The sequence below is a fragment of the Geospiza fortis genome, unplaced genomic scaffold (assembly GCF_000277835.1).
Source record: "Geospiza fortis unplaced genomic scaffold, GeoFor_1.0 scaffold5, whole genome shotgun sequence".
In the NCBI taxonomy this organism is placed as follows: domain Eukaryota; kingdom Metazoa; phylum Chordata; class Aves; order Passeriformes; family Thraupidae; genus Geospiza; species Geospiza fortis.
In genome coordinates this window covers 1,584,079-1,600,590 of record NW_005054421.1, presented here as the reverse complement: position 1 = coordinate 1,600,590, position 16,512 = coordinate 1,584,079, and the positions used below count along the sequence as shown (strand labels likewise).

At 52.9% G+C, this 16,512-nt stretch overlaps 2 protein-coding genes across 2 annotated transcripts; both read left to right on the top strand.

The window, feature by feature from the left end:
- Positions 1-954: 954 nt before the first annotated feature.
- VAMP4 (vesicle associated membrane protein 4) lies at positions 955-10,326 on the top strand. The gene is made up of 6 exons (XM_005426719.2): positions 955-1,022; positions 1,324-1,374; positions 7,705-7,805; positions 8,287-8,366; positions 8,533-8,584; positions 9,578-10,326. The coding sequence occupies exons 1-6, from the start codon at positions 955-957 to the stop codon at positions 9,604-9,606; spliced, it is 381 nt and encodes a 126-aa protein (XP_005426776.1). The 3' UTR covers positions 9,607-10,326.
- Positions 10,327-12,841: 2,515 nt separating this feature from the next.
- On the top strand, positions 12,842-16,512 carry ITPA (inosine triphosphatase). Its single transcript, XM_005426718.1, has 6 exons — positions 12,842-13,045; positions 13,554-13,627; positions 14,219-14,250; positions 14,844-14,959; positions 15,947-16,023; positions 16,287-16,512. Exons 1-6 carry the CDS (start codon positions 12,842-12,844, stop codon positions 16,405-16,407), a joined length of 624 nt encoding a protein of 207 aa, XP_005426775.1. The 3' UTR covers positions 16,408-16,512.

The window sequence follows — 16,512 nt, the reverse complement described above, 5'->3', positions numbered from 1 at the left end:
GCCCTTCCGCAGAGCCGGGCGGGGACACGGCCTGGCTCTGCTGCCCACGTTGGCTGAAGGAGCTGAGTGAAGTCACCCTGTGCTTTACAGCTGTTTTTTTCTCCTGTCACCACGGTCCCCTCACTTTCAGGCTTTGAGTACAGGTCCCAGCAGTTGCCTGGCTTGGATGAGGTGGATTTAGCCTGCTGGGGTCAGGCTGTGCTGAAGCTCGCTGTGGGCTGTGGTCGGAAACGCTGCTGCAGCTCCGACAGCTGCCAGCGAGAGCAGAGCCCGCGCTGCCACAGCAGGCTGCTCCTCCCCTGTGGGAAGCACTGGCTGGAACTATTGCACGGTGTTGCAGGCTTGCTTGAGGTGGTTGAGCAAATGTAGATGGAAATGTGGGTGAGCTGCACCATCAGAGCATCAGCCTTGCAGGTGGGGGCCCAGAGCTACACACGGGAAAGCAGCAACTGTTGGTACCCCAAGCACCATCTGCTGGGTCCCTGGGCCCACTGCTTTAGTGTGTCACCTCCTTCTCCTGATTGTTTTTGACCCTAAGCAGAAATGGTTTTGTCTGGAACATTCAGGCTTCTGTGGGATTTGTGGGGTTCCCCTTAAATTTAGGTTTTGGATCCTCTCATGGAGTGTAATGGATCAGCAAAGGGGGGTCCTGGGGAGCCCTTTGGGGTGAAGCAGAGAAGCTGCCAGACCCCTTTGCCCTCCAGCCCAAGGTTCCTTTGGGGTCATCCCTCTTACACCTGCGGCCATCAGATGGTGGAGAAAACTCATCCTCCACATCTGGAGTGGATGGGACAGCCCAGCGTGTCTGTGGGTGATCTGATGATTTTGGGTGCAGGGCTGGGGGTTGTCCCTTGAGCAGAGAGGGCCTTCCTGCAGTCAGAGCTGAAATTCTAAGAGCTAATCCTGAATCCTAAGAGCTGGAAATGTGGGTGTGAATTGGTGCTTATTGATGAAATGGTTTTTCTGTGTTTGCAGAGGAACCTGTTGGAGGAAGACTCGGATGAAGAGGAAGACTTTTTCTTGTGAGTTGGAATGCAGTGTCATACCTGCCTGCAGCTCTGAGGCTGGGGGCTTGGGAATGAAAACCTTTGATTCCTTGGGGATGTTCTTCCAGAGCCTTGGCCTTGAGCATGAATTAACAGGTGTGACCTTTTGTAAGAGTGAGATGCCCCATGGATCCTAAGACGTGGGAGGGACTGATGGGAGTCAGAAAACAATTCTTTGTGCACAAGGCGTTGGTTCTTTCCTCTCTATCCTTTGGGTCTGGTTTAAAAACATGTTTTCATTGTACCTTCTGTCCTGATTACTCTTTTCTGCCTGCAGGAGGGGGCCTTCTGGAACCAGGTTTGGACCCAGGAATGACAAGATCAGGCAGTAAGTTGTTGTTGCTTAGTGTCACAGAGATAATAATTTATTCTGGCACTGGGAGCTCCTGCTGCTGTCTTGTCAGAGTATTTCTGTGTAGCTCATCATATGAACATTCCTTGTGTCTGTGTTCTTCTAGCTGACCTGTCCTACCCCATGTGTCCACAGCTAAAGGAGATCTTAGCTCTGATGCAACCTGTCAAGAAATTGTGTGTTGACAGAGACAAGGGGATAAGATAACATCACAGTAGCTTATTGGAGTTTCTGAAGCTCTTGCTGTGTTCTGGTGGTGACCTGTTCCATGCTTTTGTGAGGCTCTTTTTCTACAGCATTAACCCTGAATTTTAACCTTTCCTAGCATTATTTTTTGATTTTTGAAGCTTTTTTTACCTCATCCTGTGACATGCTCCTTAACGTTTCAAGAAAGTGAGTGGTCAGGAACACACCAGGACCATGGGTTTGGGCAGCAGCTGGTGCTCTGGCATCCTCTTCTCCAGATAAAAACCTGATATAGGTCACCTGGAGATGAGCAGTGACTCACTGGGGTCAAAGCAGCTGGAAAACAGGAAACCATTACAGCTGGAGGAGGAGTGGGGCAAGAAGGAAGGAGTGAACACTCTGGATCATTCTCCCATCGAGTCATTTCCTGGATGAAGCTTGTTCAGGGCTCCAGTTTTTCCTGTGAAGGATGTGGTGGTGGTACTTAATCAGAAGTGTGGGGTTACTCACAGAGCTCTGGTCTGTGTTGCCCTGCTCCTTTGCTGATGTCTGTGGAGCCAGGACAGAGATCTGTGTGGGTACTGCTGCCTGGGCATTGTTCAGGCTGTTCATTGTTTGCAGCCTGTGTGTGGCTCTTGGTTAGGGATTTTTTCCATGACAGGAAGAAGCCAGCACAGCTCTGGGATGACTCCTTGCCACCATCAGCATTAGGCTGTGCTTGTTATCTTGAGGGGTGAAGGGCGCTCAAGGTGCACAAGAGGCAGAGGGCAGGTGGCTGCACCCTGAGTTTTCAGGGCATCTCTGTTCCCCCAGAGTGTGAGGATGCTGCTGGTGAGAGGAGCTGCTCTGTGGAGTAAGCCAGTGTGGATAGAGCCTCCCTTCTAGGGCATGATCTGGAGGGAATGATAAGGCTGAGAGCTGGGTTTATGAGTGGGGTCTCACCTCCACAGAAAGGCAGAGATGGGGTAGTGTCCATCCCTTCAGCCTCTCTGCTGGACAGCACCTGCAGTGTCTGCTGTGCTCCCTCTTGGTGGGAGAAAACAGGAGCTCTTCCCTTCCCTGTCTCAGCCTGGCAGAAGGGAGCAGTGCATTAGGTAGAGGAGGACATGGCACTGTGAAAAGGAAGAAAAGTGAAAGGAGCATTTAGCCAGGAGCTGGTGGGTTCATAGGTGTAATGTGACTAATGGCCCACACACCAGGCTTGCCCATTGCCAGAGATTGCCTGGACACAGTGCATGTGGCATGGAATTGTCCCTTGGGCTGTCAAGGGGCTACACCTGTGGAGCATCCAGAGCATCTGTTACAAAACAGAATTTATCTTCTGCTCTCATCAGCGTTGATTGCTTTGGTTAATGAGCACTTACACCATGCAATCATCACTTCTTGTCATGGAGATCACTGGGAAGTTCCTGATCAGCTCAGCCCCTGTGCTGTAGGGATCAATGCCTGGTCTCATAGTGACTCAGTTTTCTTTGTTTCAACAAAGAAAGGGTTGAGTTGCTGCTGAAAAACTGTAAGGAGAAGACATTTTAAGGAGGAATTTGAGCATTTGGAGAGCTGAGGGATAGCTGGGCAAAGCTGGAGAGGCCAGGGCAGTGTGGGGCTGGAGGAACGAGGTGTGAAGATGGGCGTAAAAGGAAACTGGGTGGAGGATTGGGTAGAGGAAAAAGTGATGGGATTATGAGAGCAAAGGTGTGGAACATGTTCAACGTGAGGGGCAAGACTGGAAAGTTTTCCTCATTGTCCTTGGCAGGAAAGGGGGATGGATTGGGTCAGGGTGGAGTTTGGCAGCAGAGACCCTCAAGGCTGGCTCAGCTGTGGGGAACACTGCAAACCTTGTAGGGGATAGAGATGAGTGACAGCAACAGTGACAGGAGGAAGTGCCAGTCCCCTTCAAGCTGAGCTTTGTCCTGATGTGTCTGGAGGCTGCTTGGTGGGGGTGGACTCTCCTCTGGTAGCTGAGAGGCCACATGAGGTCCCTTTGAGGCCTCCCATGCCCAGGGTGGGCTGGAGCTGAGACACAGCTTTTAAAGGGCTTTTATCCTTTTCCCCAAAGGCAAAAGAACAGGTAAGGGAGAGCTGTTCTCCTTTCTCTGCCTTTGCTCTGAGGCTTTGGAAGAAGTGCTGAATGTATGCATGAGAGTCTTTTCAAGGGAAGCTGGGATGTTCATCTTCCAGCTGGATTTCTTTATTTTGGAAAAGGAGCTTCTCATCACAGACCATATTTTTCAAAAATTCTGCTAAAATCAGCCCCTTTTCTGCGCTGCTTGACTCACTTTACTGCTGATGTTTGTGCTTCCAGGGAGCTGTGCCATTGGGTTCTTGTTCATGCTGCTGCTGAGGCTCAGCACAGTGCTGGGGTTCCCCAGGAGCCCCTTGGTCTCTGTGAGTCCCCATGGTGCAGCTTTGGGGGGTCAGCATTGCCAGCCCCAGTGGCTCTGGCTGGCTGCAGACCCTGAGCAGGGGCAAGATTTGGGGAATGGTTTGAGCTCTTGAGGCAAGAGCTGACTGCAGCTTCCCAGGGCTCCTTGCAGGTTGTGCAGTGAACCCCAGCCACAGTCCAGGCTTTCATCTGAAGGAGATAGCAAGCCCATGCTGACAGGAATCATTGTTGGATACAATCCTTTCAGTGACTGAAAGGCCTCAGGGAGGCACAGACTGCTGTTCTCCTCTCAATCCATGGCTTTGTGGTGGGGTTCAGCACTGTTACCCCATCGTTGGGAGCAGCAGGGCTCTCTGCAGACAGCCGGGGAGTGCTGTGCGGCCTCTACCTCTGTACCCTCCAGCTACCTTGGCTCTTCCTCCTGTTCTCTCCCCTGGGTGGCTGCCACAGCCAGGGGTGTTTGGGTGGAATGTGCACCAAAATACACACTGTTAATATCACTGGGGTGGAAAATGGAGTGTCATGCTGGCTGCAAACAGCCAGCCTGGAGACAAGCAGCAGCCTTGGGCAGCACAGCCCATGTGTGTGCACAGGCTGTTTACAGTGTCTGGAGAATGCAGCACTGGTGTTAGCCCAGCACCCTGACCAGCCCAGGCAGGTTTTCAGTACCTAACCCAGAGTGGCCACAATGGAAAGGCTTATTCCTCCCACTCTGGAACAGCACAGCAAAAGAGAGGAGTCTAAAGCAAGCTGAGTGCCACTGGATCTCGTTGCTTCGGTGGTGTACACTTGCTGTCCTTGTTAAAAGCATCAGACTTGCAGTAATTAGTAGGAAAGAAGGTCATGGGAGACATATTTTATGTTTTTGTCTTGCTCCCTTTCCTGGCAGGTATTTATGCCACTTTATTTCTCTTGGAAATCTGGCAGGAGTAAAGCACACGAAGTGTATGTGTCAAAAGCCTGTAGCTCCCCAAGAGGAAATACACTTTGTATTAGAGGACTCATTCCCTCTTGCCAAATAAAACAAGAAAATATTTTCTTCTTGATGTGACTTGAGTTTCCTACCTCAAGCATGCCAGACTAGTGGGAATGTTTGAATTTGTTCTGAAGCTGCTGGGTTAATACATAGGCTGAGCATTTTTCAGCCCCCTCCTGGAGAGGCAGCAGTGAAAGGTGGGAGAGAGCAGAAAGAAAGGGCTGGCTTAGGGTCTGGTTAAGGTGCTGTGGAGGTCTGAATTTCCCTGGCTTGGCCTCTTCCTTCCTGTTCTTTGCTTTGTTTTGTTGTTTTTTTCCCCCAGATGGCCAACTGTGCTACCCAAATGCATTTGTGTTCCATAGGAGTCAACACCTCAGCATTTGTGGGAGTTTATAAGCTTTGATTTCTTTGTGCCTCCATTCTTCATCTGTGCAATGTTTTGTTCTCTTGGGGACAGCTGACAGCTTGCCCAGGGTTTGGGCAGGTAACAAGGGCCCTTAGCATTTTGCCAGCAGCTCAAGTGAGAAGAGACAGGATGCTGAGAGCAGCTTGGGCAGTAAGGGTGTCTGTGCTCCACAGCTCTCCCCCAAATGCTTTTAACCACCACAGCAGCTTGAAGTTACCAGCCTGTTCTGCCTGCAGCACTTTGGGGTGTCCCAGGACTGCAGCAGCCCCCTCAGGGCTCTGACCTGCACTAGCAGGGTTACAGGTGCTGTTGCATTGCTCTGCAAGTTCCTAGATGCACTGTAACCTTGTGTGCTCCCACTTGTTAGTTGTACCAGGATAACTTGGTGACAAATCTGTTGTGGGAGGAAATCTCTCTATTTTCAAGCCAGAAAATGATTTTAGAAACATTTACATAGTGCAAATGTAGACTTGTGTGTGTGAAGTCGATGTTTGAGGCTTAGAGGTTTTGCCAAGTTGGCTCATCTGGGGTAGCAGATGTTGGTGCTTTTCCTCTCGCCCCAAGCTGTAGCTGCATTGCTGGCAGCTCCAGACTGGGATTTGTTGTGCCAGGGTAAGGAAAGCCCCTTGCAGAACGTGCCTGCTTGTCCCCCAGTGCCCAGGCACGGGCCCTGGGGCTGTGTGTCCTGTGTGGGGTGGACACTCAGTTCCCCAGGGCACAGCTGTGTGTTCCTGTCCCTGTCCTCAGTGCCACCCTCTGAGCTCTGCCAACAGCTCTGCCACTCGCCTCGGGCTGTGTAAAACAAACAGGATCAGAGCAGGATCCTGGGCACGGGGCAGCTCCTGCTGAGAGCTCTTTGGGCATTGTCTGTGCCCTTCCCCTCCAGATAAGGAGCTCCTGGCAGTGTGGAAGGAAGGCAGGAGCTGCCACCACATGGTGTAGGAGGGTTCAGAGAGGTGCTGCTCCCACAGACTCTGCGATGCAGCAGAGAAGGCAGCTTCCTTTCTTATGCTGTCCTAAATAAAGCAAATTTTTACATGTGCTGCTGGAGTCCAGCATGTGCCTTATCACAGCTGTTGACTCAGACGTTTCAGAGAGGTTGCCTGGCTCTTGTAGCTCTGGGAGCCACAGTGCAGTGGTGCTGGAGAGCTCGACCTGAAAGGCTAAGATGCGAAACCCCTGCGTATTTAGAGATGTGGAACTCTTTCTAGAGCTTTCTGGGGAGGAAAATGCCTTTTAATGACCATTCTCCCCTGTATTTGGAACAGTAAGTAAATGTGAGCAAGTATTGTGACCACTATTGCTGGTTGCAGGTGAGAGGCACTGGTAGGAGAAATAGGTCAGTGTGAACCTATGTCTCTAATTAATCAATTAATTAGAGGCATGGTGGCGAGGACAGAGCCCTGTTTGTGGTTCTGCAGTGCCCCATTGACTGGCCTTGAGTCTGTGTTGGTTCCAGTTTCCTGGGCCTTGGGGGAGGATACGCTGTTTCTCTCCTGAGCTATTTCTGTTTTGTTGCCCCCAAGATCCTGCTGGTGCTGTTGCCTTTCTGGGAACAGTATATCTCAAACAATGTGTTATCCCCCGGGCCTCAAGAAAATCCTCATTTCTATCTCCAGGAAAACAAACGTGTATTAGCTCCAAAATACAAACCAGAACGGAGCAGTACTTTTCCACCAGGAAAATTTTTCTCTCTTGCCACTGTATTTTTTTTTTTTTCTGGAGTGAATAAATGCATTTTTAATAACCCTACGGGTGTGATTTAGTCTGCTGTTCACTGAAGACTACCCACAGAGTTACATAACCTAAGAGAAGATGAATTATAACTTGGTTTAGTTCATGTCAGCCATTTCTTTGCAATCCTCTCGATGCCCCTGGCAGAGTAGGTTTAATTTAGTAACTCAGTTCCTGGAGGAGGGAACTGATTTGATTTCACCACAAGTTATTGAGCAAAGGTGTGATGTGGAGGTCTATGAAATGTAGAAAGATAAGGTGTGGTTTTTGTACTTCTTCTTTCCCCTTTGTGAGCTCTTCTGTAGCTTGTAGAGGTGCCCACCAACAACAATCAGTGCCTTTTCATACTGCATTTGTGTGTTAAAGGTGTTAGAGAAGGTGTCCCACTTCTGCTGACTTCCCAGTGCTCCCTCTGAGCCCCTTGTGTTCCCTTGCCCTTCCTGGGAGTGCTGGAGATCCACCCCACCCCATGCCATGCCACACCTCTGGCTTTCTCTGCATCCCATGCTCCTCTTTGCACTGTTGTGCCCTTTCATTTCTGTGGGTGAGCTCTCAGATCCTGCCAGGCTGGGCAGCTCTGGTGCTCACTTCTGCCTCTCACGCTGCCTTTGCCTGCCCCAGTGTCCAGAACCAGGTGGATGAAGTCATCGATGTCATGCAGGAGAACATCACCAAGGTGATCGAAAGGGGCGAGCGGCTGGACGACCTGCAGGATAAATCAGGTGTGATGGCAAACACAGCTCTGCTGGGCCAGCTTAACCTGCTTCAGTTCTGAAAGCACCTCATGTCACACCTGGGCTTACATTTCTGTCCTTCCTGAGAGTGGTGTTGCTCAGCCTCGGGCTGCAGATCCTGACTTTCTGCTGACTCTCTCTCCACCTTCACCTGCTGCTCTTGCAGAGGCATTAGTTTGGAGGTGCTGGGATCTAGTTGTTCCTTCAAGCAAAGGTAGATTGGTCTGTCTTCTGGCACTGGCCACTGGCTTGCAGAGCATGTTCCTGTCCTCAGAGCAGCCAGTACAGAGGGAGCACGGTGGGATTTGTTTGTGTGCTCTGGGGAAGGGCGTCACATCGGCCCAGCTGGGGCTTTGGTGAACCATGCTGTGGTTGGGTCTTTTACTGCATAGAACTGAGTTAGAAGAGGTGAGTGGGTGCTGTGACAGTATGTGCACCACTGAACTGACTCTTTTCTTTCCTTTAACAGACAGTTTGTCAGACAATGCTGCAGCTTTTAGCAAAAGAGCCAAGCATCTCCGGAGACAGATGTGGTGGCGAGACTGTAAGGTGAGCAGGAAGGGGAGCAGGCAGGGCTGGGGTTGTGGGAGGGTGCTGAGCTGCCTGCCCTGGGAGGAGGTGGAGCAGCTCTGCTTCCCAACTGGGAGCAAAGGGCTCCTTTCAGGGCAGCTGCCCCTGGCTCCCTGTGTAAGGTGCCCGTGTGCTCCCCTTGCAGATGAAGGCGATCATAGCGATGGTGGTGGTCATTCTCCTGCTGGTGATCATCGGTGAGTAGCTCCACATCAGCCCGGCCATGGACATCTTGGTGGCCCTCCATGCTGGGAGTGACACCGTGGTGCTGTTGGCCCTGAGGGACAGCACCTGAGCCACCCCATGGGCTCCCCTCTGCCCTAAGTCACCATAAGGGTGCCTGCAGAGCTCTCTGTGCTCCTCTTCCACACAGGAGCACGCTCCAAGCAAGTCCTGCTGACTGAGACCAAAGAAAGCCAGCAGTGCCCTGCCAGCCTTGTGCTGACCCAGGGCTGGCACTGACTGATCCCAGGGTGGGTGGGAGTACATGGAAAAGTTTCAGGCTAGAGCAGTGTCTTCCAGAAACATCTCTACCTGTATCAGGCACCTTGCAATGAGCCTGCTGTGTACAAATGCTCTTCCCAAAGTTGATGTGCTGCCTAATTTCCATTTAGTGGCTGTTGTGGCTTTGCCATTGGTCCTTTCCCATGCTCTCTGCCTTTCCTGGCCTCCCCAGAGCAGGGATGTCACTGCTTTTCCTACCAAACAGCTCAGAATGACCAGAGCATGTTTCTTCCAGGCAGGAATAATTGATCCCTCTGCCTGCAGAAGGACATGCTCCAGGCAGTCCAGCATGGCAGTGCAGCTCTTCTGTGCCACTGGGTCTGGAGGGTTTTCCTCCCACTGAAGTGTCCAGGGGCAGCTCTGTAACTGTTCTTGTTCCTTCAGCAAAGCCCTTGTGGCCTGCTGTCCTCCTAACACACAGCCTGCAGTGGGAGAGGCAAAGCTGGCAGCAGGGTTGAGAGAGAGACTGATGGAAAATCCCATCTGGTTTAGTTTGGGGAAGCTGGAAGGAGATGAAGGTAGCAGGATGTGTTGTCTAGCATGTGTGCAGACAGCAGATTGCTTTAGCTGGGGGCTGGGAACACACTTCAGCTCCCAGCTGCTGGGGTTTGTCACTGCAGAAATGGGGGGACTCCCCCCTGGCAGGGATGGGGAGAGCTGAGAGTTTCTTTCTTTATGTTTTGCAGTGCCCATAGTCCTGAAGTACCGTTCCTGACAGGGCAGCTGGAGGCTGTGGTGGAGCTGCCTCTGGGATAACCAATCTGCTGTGTAATTTAAGTGAGATGTCTGTATATAGCCTGGAAGTTGTTATTTCTCCTGGGAGCAGGAGGTGGTGGCAAGCAGCCAGCTCTAAGGGAGCGTTTGAAGAACTACCAAACAGCCCTTTTCCAGTCAAGTACCTGTCCTGCTGTCAGGCTTTTTTTATAACACAAGATTCAGGTCCCAAACCACCTGTTTGGTGGAATTCTGGGTCTCTGGTTTGGAGCTGGCTGCTTGCCCCTGTGGTCTATCTGTATATATGGTTGAGTTGTAATATTAATAATAATAATTATAATAATAATAATATGGTTTGAGCAGCTCCCTGCTGCCTGCTGTGGAAGGCAGGGGGGGACTCTGAATCAGAGAAAAGGAGGGGATAAATGTCTGAAGGGAAATGCACCATTATAGGGAGCTGATTCTTTTGAGGACAACTGCAAGAATGTTGTTTTTCTCTTGTTCCAAAAAAAAAAGAGAAGAGAAAAAGTGAAATTAGGTTTTACAATCCAGAAGACTTTCTGGTCCTGCCATGGGAATGCACAAGCTCAGTGTTTTCAGTATTGCTGCTTACAGCTGTGACTAAAGACATTCCAGTAAACCTATTTTTGACTGTACACGTGGAGTTTTTGCACATCTTCATAAAGTTCTGGAGGCCATTCAGGGCTCTCTGAGGCTGGGAGCCCCTGTTTCTGTGTGTTCTTAACCAAAAGTAAGAAATGTGTGTAAAACCCAGCAAGCAGCACCATGATATAAAGACACAGCTGGAGAGCAATTCTCCTGACTCCATCCACAGTGAAGAAGGCCAGTTCATATTCAGAGCCCTTCACCATGATGTGGTGGTCATGGTCCTGAATGGCAGCCAGTTTCACTTCCTTGTGATCCAGTGGGGTGGGGATTGTTCCCAGACGTGGGCACTGGGGACCCCTGTGCTGGAATGAACAGGAACTCAGCTCCTCTGTCCATGGGTGGGACTGTGGTGTTTTGATATTTTTCAGTGTCACCAGAAGTGCTGGTGGCATTTCTGTCAGCCCTTTATTTTTGGGAGCCTTCTCCTTTCCAGCCCTGAGCCTGGCCCTTTGGCTGAGCCAAGCTCTTCTGGTTCTCTTTTTCTGACGAGAGCGGCGTTGTCCTGCTGAGCACGTGTTTGAAATGATTCTGGGGAGGGGAAATGGTGCCCCAGAGAGTTCCCAGTGCCATGTCCCTGCTTCCTTCTCTGAGCCTGCCCCCAGGACCTTACACAGTTTCCACCTGAGTGCTGCCCCATGCAGAGGAGGGGATTAGGAGTGAGCAGGGCAGCCTGGAGGGCTGGATGGGATTCAAAATCAGCCTTGCCCAGCTGGAATACAAACAGGGCTTTTCCCCTCTGTGAGAGCTGATCTCTGCAGGTGGGAAGCAGCAGGCCAAGCTGGGTTTTTCCTCCTGAAGTATAGGCTGGTTATATCATACATTCAGTGGAAGGGACAAAAGTCATCCTGCCTATGCCTTTGGCTGCTCTCTGCCTGCAGGGTGTTTGAGGATGGACTGTGTCTGTCTCCAGGGGGACTGCAGATCTCACTGAGCTGTTTGGTACCATGTCCTGCCAGCTGGAAAGTGAGTTAATTCACTCCTGCTGCTGCTGCAGAGCCCTGCCAGGGTCTCTGCCTTTCTCCCACAGCCCAGCCTTGCCTTTGCTGCTGCTGCTGCTGCCACCCACAGCAGGACCTTGGTGCCACAGGAGTCCTGGTCAGAAACATCGCAGGAACACAATTTGCTAAGCAAGTTTTATAGATTGTTTTTTCCCCCACAAGGCTGGAAAGACCATTAGAAATGTCTGCTCTTGGGGTGGTACAGACGTTGGTGTTGTGGTTTTATATTGCAGCCTGTGCTGTCCCACCCTGGGCTGGTGGCAGAGAGAACTGCAGTCAGCAGAAAGGGAAGGGGTGTTGTTTCCAGCAGTGTCTGCATGCTTGGGGATTGGTTTTCACTTAGGAGATGTTATGAAGGAGATTCTACAACAAAAACAACTCCTTCACCCAAACTTTGGGTCTGTTTTACCCATTCCTGCATCGTGCAGAGGACAGACCATCAGCTGCTGTTTTCCACATGATTTCTTTTGTACAGGGAATGGCATCTTCTGGCAAAAGCAGTGCATTCCTCTTCTGAGGATTGCTGTGTGAGGCTGTGGTGTGACCCCAGGTCGCTGTGCTTGAGGGGAAGGGGGATGGACAGGGACAGGGATGGACACAGGTGCAGAGAGGCCTCCTGGCTGTGGCATCCGGGCAGCCCAGAGGGAAAGAAATCCCTTCAGAGGAGTCCCCTGGCACAGCAGGAGCTTTGGCAGGGTGTGGCAGTGAGGAGGGGCCTGGGTACCCGCTGGGAGAGCTGGGACTCTGCTGCTGCTCCTTCCCAGGGCCTGCTGCCCACCCGCACTGCCCCGTTCCTGCCGGGCTCCACAGCGGCCCCACCGACAGAACTGAGCCTGGAGGCTTTGCTGCAGGGCAGGGAGAGCTGCCACAAGGCAACCATCAGTGCACTGCCCCAGCTGCTAGAATTGGCTGTTGATCAGTTTTAGGTTCAAGTCGCTCAGTGCTGGGGTTGTCCTGGGCCAGACAGACGTTCCCAAGGGACAGCTCTGGCTGTGAGAGGCGCCGCCAACAGCAAACCAACAACGACGGAACTTAATGGCTCCGACACAGGAAACTCGATGACAGAGACGCGCCTGAGGTGGGAGGCTGAGCAGCAACAGAGCTTGGAGCACAATGCCCTTACTGATTCCCCGACTCCAGCTGATTTTACCTCAGGAAGAGCACACCGCTCTGGCCCTGCCCGGCCCCGCCGTGTGCTCAGCACCGCTCCGGCCCGGCCCCGCCGTGTGCTCAGCACCGCTCCGGCCCTGCCCCGCCATGTGCTCAGCACCGCTCTGGCCCTGCCCGGCCCCGCCGTGTGCTCAGCACCGCTCCGGCCCGGCCCCGCCGTGTGCTCAGCACCGCTCCGGCCCTGCCCCGCCATGTGCTCAGCACCGCTCTGGCCCTGCCCGGCCCCGCCGTGTGCTCAGCACCGCTCCGGCCCGGCCCCGCCGTGTGCTCAGCACCGCTCCGGCCCTGCCCCGCCATGTGCTCAGCACCGCTCTGGCCCTGCCCGGCCCCGCCGTGTGCTCAGCACCGCTCCGGCCCGGCCCCGCCGTGTGCTCAGCACCGCTCCGGCCCTGCCCCGCCATGTGCTCAGCACCGCTCTGGCCCTGCCCGGCCCCGCCGTGTGCTCAGCACCGCTCCGGCCCGGCCCCGCCGTGTGCTCAGCACCGCTCCGGCCCTGCCCCGCCGTGTGCTCAGCACCGCTCCGGCCCTGTGTCCGCAGTGCCCGAGTACCAGGGGGAGCCAGACGAGATCTCGGTGCAGAAGTGCCGCGAAGCCGCCCGGCAGGTCACTCGCTCCTTCTCCTTTTCCGGCGGGATGGGTGTGGAGGGACCCCAGGCAGGGACACTGAAGGATCCAAGCCGTTCCCGCTGCTCTCCCGTCACCCGGCTGTGCTGGTTTATGCTGTGTCCCTCCAGCAGCGGGAGGTCACAGAAGCTCCTTCAGGCCCGGTGGCTGCAGGACAAAGAGTTTGATGTCTGCTGAACATTCCAGAGCCGGCTCTGGGCTGGGTGTCCTGCGGGCATGCCTCTGGAACGCAGGCTTTCCCTTTCCTTGTCCTCCAGGATGGCAGGGAGCGTTCAGCTCTGCCTGTTTTTGTCCATGTGAAATCTTCCCTGCTGTTGTTCAGCCTCTCTGGCCTGCCTGGGGGCAGTTTGGGTTTCATTGTGTCTGTCTGGTGTGCGTTGCCTTTGATATCAAGTGGAAACATGAGGATGGGCGGGAGCAAGGGAATGGGTTTGGGGGCAGTGCCTTCCTTTAGGTCTGATGTTCTTCTCTTGGGCTGTCACTGTAGGTTCAGGGACCTGTTATAGTAGAGGACACCTGCTTGTGCTTCAATGCCCTGGGGGGCCTCCCAGGACCCTACATGTAAGTGGCTGTTTCCCCTTTCCTGTGCCAGGGTTAGGGCCCAGGCTGCCAGGGTGGGCTCCACACTGCAGGAGCACTGGGGTCAGGGAGGTGATTGCTGTGCCCTGCCCTTCATCCTGCACCCCAGGGGCTGCACTGAGCTCCCTGAGCCCTGTGGTAAATCACAGAGCAGGGATGGACAGACAGAGCTGGGCTCTTGGCACTGATTTTAATCTGTGCTGCCTGCTCTGGCAGCTTGGGAAGCTGTCCAAAGAGCTGTAAAGGCACCAAAGCCTTTCAGCTGGACTCTGCCATGAGTGCCCCATAGGTTCTCCTAGGGACAGCTTTAATCCAGAAGATAACAAAGTTATAATGTATTTATATACATAATAACTAGGATACAGGAAATACCCCACTGCTGGTTCACTGTGTCCCCTTCAGCTTAGCAGGTAAGTCTGTCCTTCCTGGTAAATAGTCCAGATTGAGTGATTTTACAGCACACTGAGAGGGATTCAAAGGCCTGTGAACATGTAAGCAATAATGTCACAAGGATGCCTTTATATCTGAGAGATAATTGCAAAAATTGATCTTCCCTCTTTCCTTCCTTTTCAGAAAATGGTTCCTGGAGAAACTCAAGCCAGAAGGTACTGCCCCCATGTCACTGCTCTGTGTGTCACCCACTCCTGTGCCCCTGAAGTGGCTCCCTGCCCATGCTGGGGGAAGCAGCAGGTTCCTCCAGCCTGCTCTGTGCCCTCCTTGCCGGGATGTTGTTTTTCTCAGTAGTCCATCCCTGGATTCCCAGACTCCTGCCTCTGCAGGCTGGTGGCAGGGTTCATGGGAGCATCTTGTTTGTCCTCAGTGTGACCTGGAAGATCTCCTGCTCCCTGTGGCTTCAGGGCAAGCCCTTCTCCACCAACGCTCCCCTCCCCTGCTGTGCCTTGAGCCCACAGCTCAGAGTGTGACTGCAAATCCTGTGCTGGTCTCATTAACATGAGCACTGATCACTTTCAAGCACCAGGGGCTTTAGTTGTGCTGGGTTAGTTCCTCTGCCACATTCATGGCAGGGCTCAGGAGATGAGATCTGAGCTCTGGCCTCAGTCACAGCAGCGGAGAATACGCTGGTGCCTGAGCTCTGTCACCTCCCGGGGGCGTTGGGGATGCCATGTGGAGCACGGGGTGGCTGTGCTGTGCTCCCAGGGAGCAGCAGGCACTGCAGGCTCCCTTCTGTGTCCCCCAGGGCTGTACAAGCTGCTGGCTGGCTTTGAGGACAAGTCTGCCTACGCGCTCTGCACCTTCGCCTTCAGCAGCGGCAACCCCGAGGAGCCCGTGCGGCTCTTCAAAGGGCAGACCCACGTAGGTGCTGTGTGCTGGGAGGGGGGTTCTGCTGCCCCCATCCCTGTGCCCCTGCTGGGGACACTGGGGTGGCCTCTGGGTCACTGGGGAGGGCGCAGCTGGTGGCAGGTGGGTGCTGGCGTGCAGCCTTTGTTCAGGGGTGCTCGCTGAGCGTTTCCTCAGCCTGCTCAGCCCCATCTCCCTCTGTGTTCAGTTCTTAGGGAATTGTGTGGAGCATGGATACTTGCATGTGTGTACCTAGCAAAAACTAACAGTGAGGTTAGGACTCTTTTGTCCTTGGGTGTGTGGGGCAGCCATCTTGACATCTTCAGTGTCATGCTTTCTATAAGCTACAAGAACAGAAAATTTGGTGGGTGATTGGTTGATGATTTATGATCATGGTTTGTATTTTTGTTTGGTTTCCTAGGGGGGTGGGTTAGTTCTGGGGTTAATTCTGTGTTTGTTTGGGGCTGGTTATGGAGTGGTGATGATTGTTGGTTGTTGTTTTTGAGACTAGGAAATGCAGAGGAAGGTTAATTGAAAGTGTATTGATGACAAATGATTTGGATAATGTAGGGATATATGGTTTAATTATTTGATTTTTTAAAAAGTCAAGATAAAAGAATGAATGTGTAAAATGGAATTTAAATATTAGTTCCTAGTAAATGCATTCATTTAAATATTAGTTCCTAGTAAATGCATTCATTTAAATATTAGTTCCTAGTAAATTTAAATATTAGTTCCTAGCAAATTCTCCCTCTGTATAACAGTTCTTAGCCCTGCTATTTGGAGAGGTCAAAGCACTGCCACCATAGGGCAGTGTGAGTTTGGAGCTGCTGACTTTGGTCACGTCCCAGCCCCTGCAGGGCCTGTGGTGGCTGCACTGTGAGCTGTGGCTGCGTGTCTCTGTCTGTGTTTAAAATGTAACTGCAAGGGTGTGCAGTCTTTAAGGGGGTTTTTGTGCTTTTTTGTGTTCTTTTAATGTTTTTCTGTGCTTTCTCATGGCAGGGAGTGATAGTGGAGCCCAGGGGCCCCCGGGATTTTGGCTGGGATCCCTGCTTTCAGCCAAATGGCTACAACCAGACGTAAGTGGTGCTTTACCTACAGCTCTTGGTGTAAGGCAAACCTTGGTCAGGGGTGTCCAGGGGAACTTGCTCATGAGGAAGGGCATCAGGGGGACATGTTCTCCTGGATCAGAACACGGTGGGTGATGGGAAACCCCCGGATCAGGGGTTCTGTCACTACAGATGCCTCCCTGAGCCAAGCAGGGAGGCAGAGGGGAGCTCTCGGTGCTTCAGCGATTTGCTGTAGTGTCCTTGCTCCTGACACTTGTTTGTGTCCCCCGCAGCTACGCCGAAATGCCCAAGGCAGTGAAGAACTCCATCTCACACCGGTACCGGGCGCTGAGCGAGCTCTCCGCCTTCTTTCTTCAGAGCGACTCTCCAGAGCCCCGCCCCGCTCCCAGCTAGCGCCGAGGGAGCTCACACAGCCACACAGGATTCCTGGGCTGGGAAAGGAGCTCCGGAGATCCCCGTGTCCGAGCCCTGCCCGGGCAGGCGGGGTGCATGTCACAC

Excerpts from the sequence above, each read along its gene's own strand:
- VAMP4 (XM_005426719.2), top strand. The coding sequence starts at position 955 with ATGGTTTTTCTGTGTTTGCAGAGGAACCTGTTGGAGGAAGACTCGGAT. Across the intron at positions 1,375-7,704 it reads AGGAATGACAAGATCAGGCA|TGTCCAGAACCAGGTGGATG; the intron begins GTAAGTTGTTGT and ends TGCCTGCCCCAG. Across the intron at positions 7,806-8,286 it reads CGACCTGCAGGATAAATCAG|ACAGTTTGTCAGACAATGCT; the intron begins GTGTGATGGCAA and ends TTCCTTTAACAG.
- ITPA (XM_005426718.1), top strand. The coding sequence starts at position 12,842 with ATGTGCTCAGCACCGCTCTGGCCCTGCCCGGCCCCGCCGTGTGCTCAG. Across the intron at positions 13,046-13,553 it reads GCCGCGAAGCCGCCCGGCAG|GTTCAGGGACCTGTTATAGT; the intron begins GTCACTCGCTCC and ends CTGTCACTGTAG. Across the intron at positions 14,960-15,946 it reads TCTTCAAAGGGCAGACCCAC|GGAGTGATAGTGGAGCCCAG; the intron begins GTAGGTGCTGTG and ends TTCTCATGGCAG.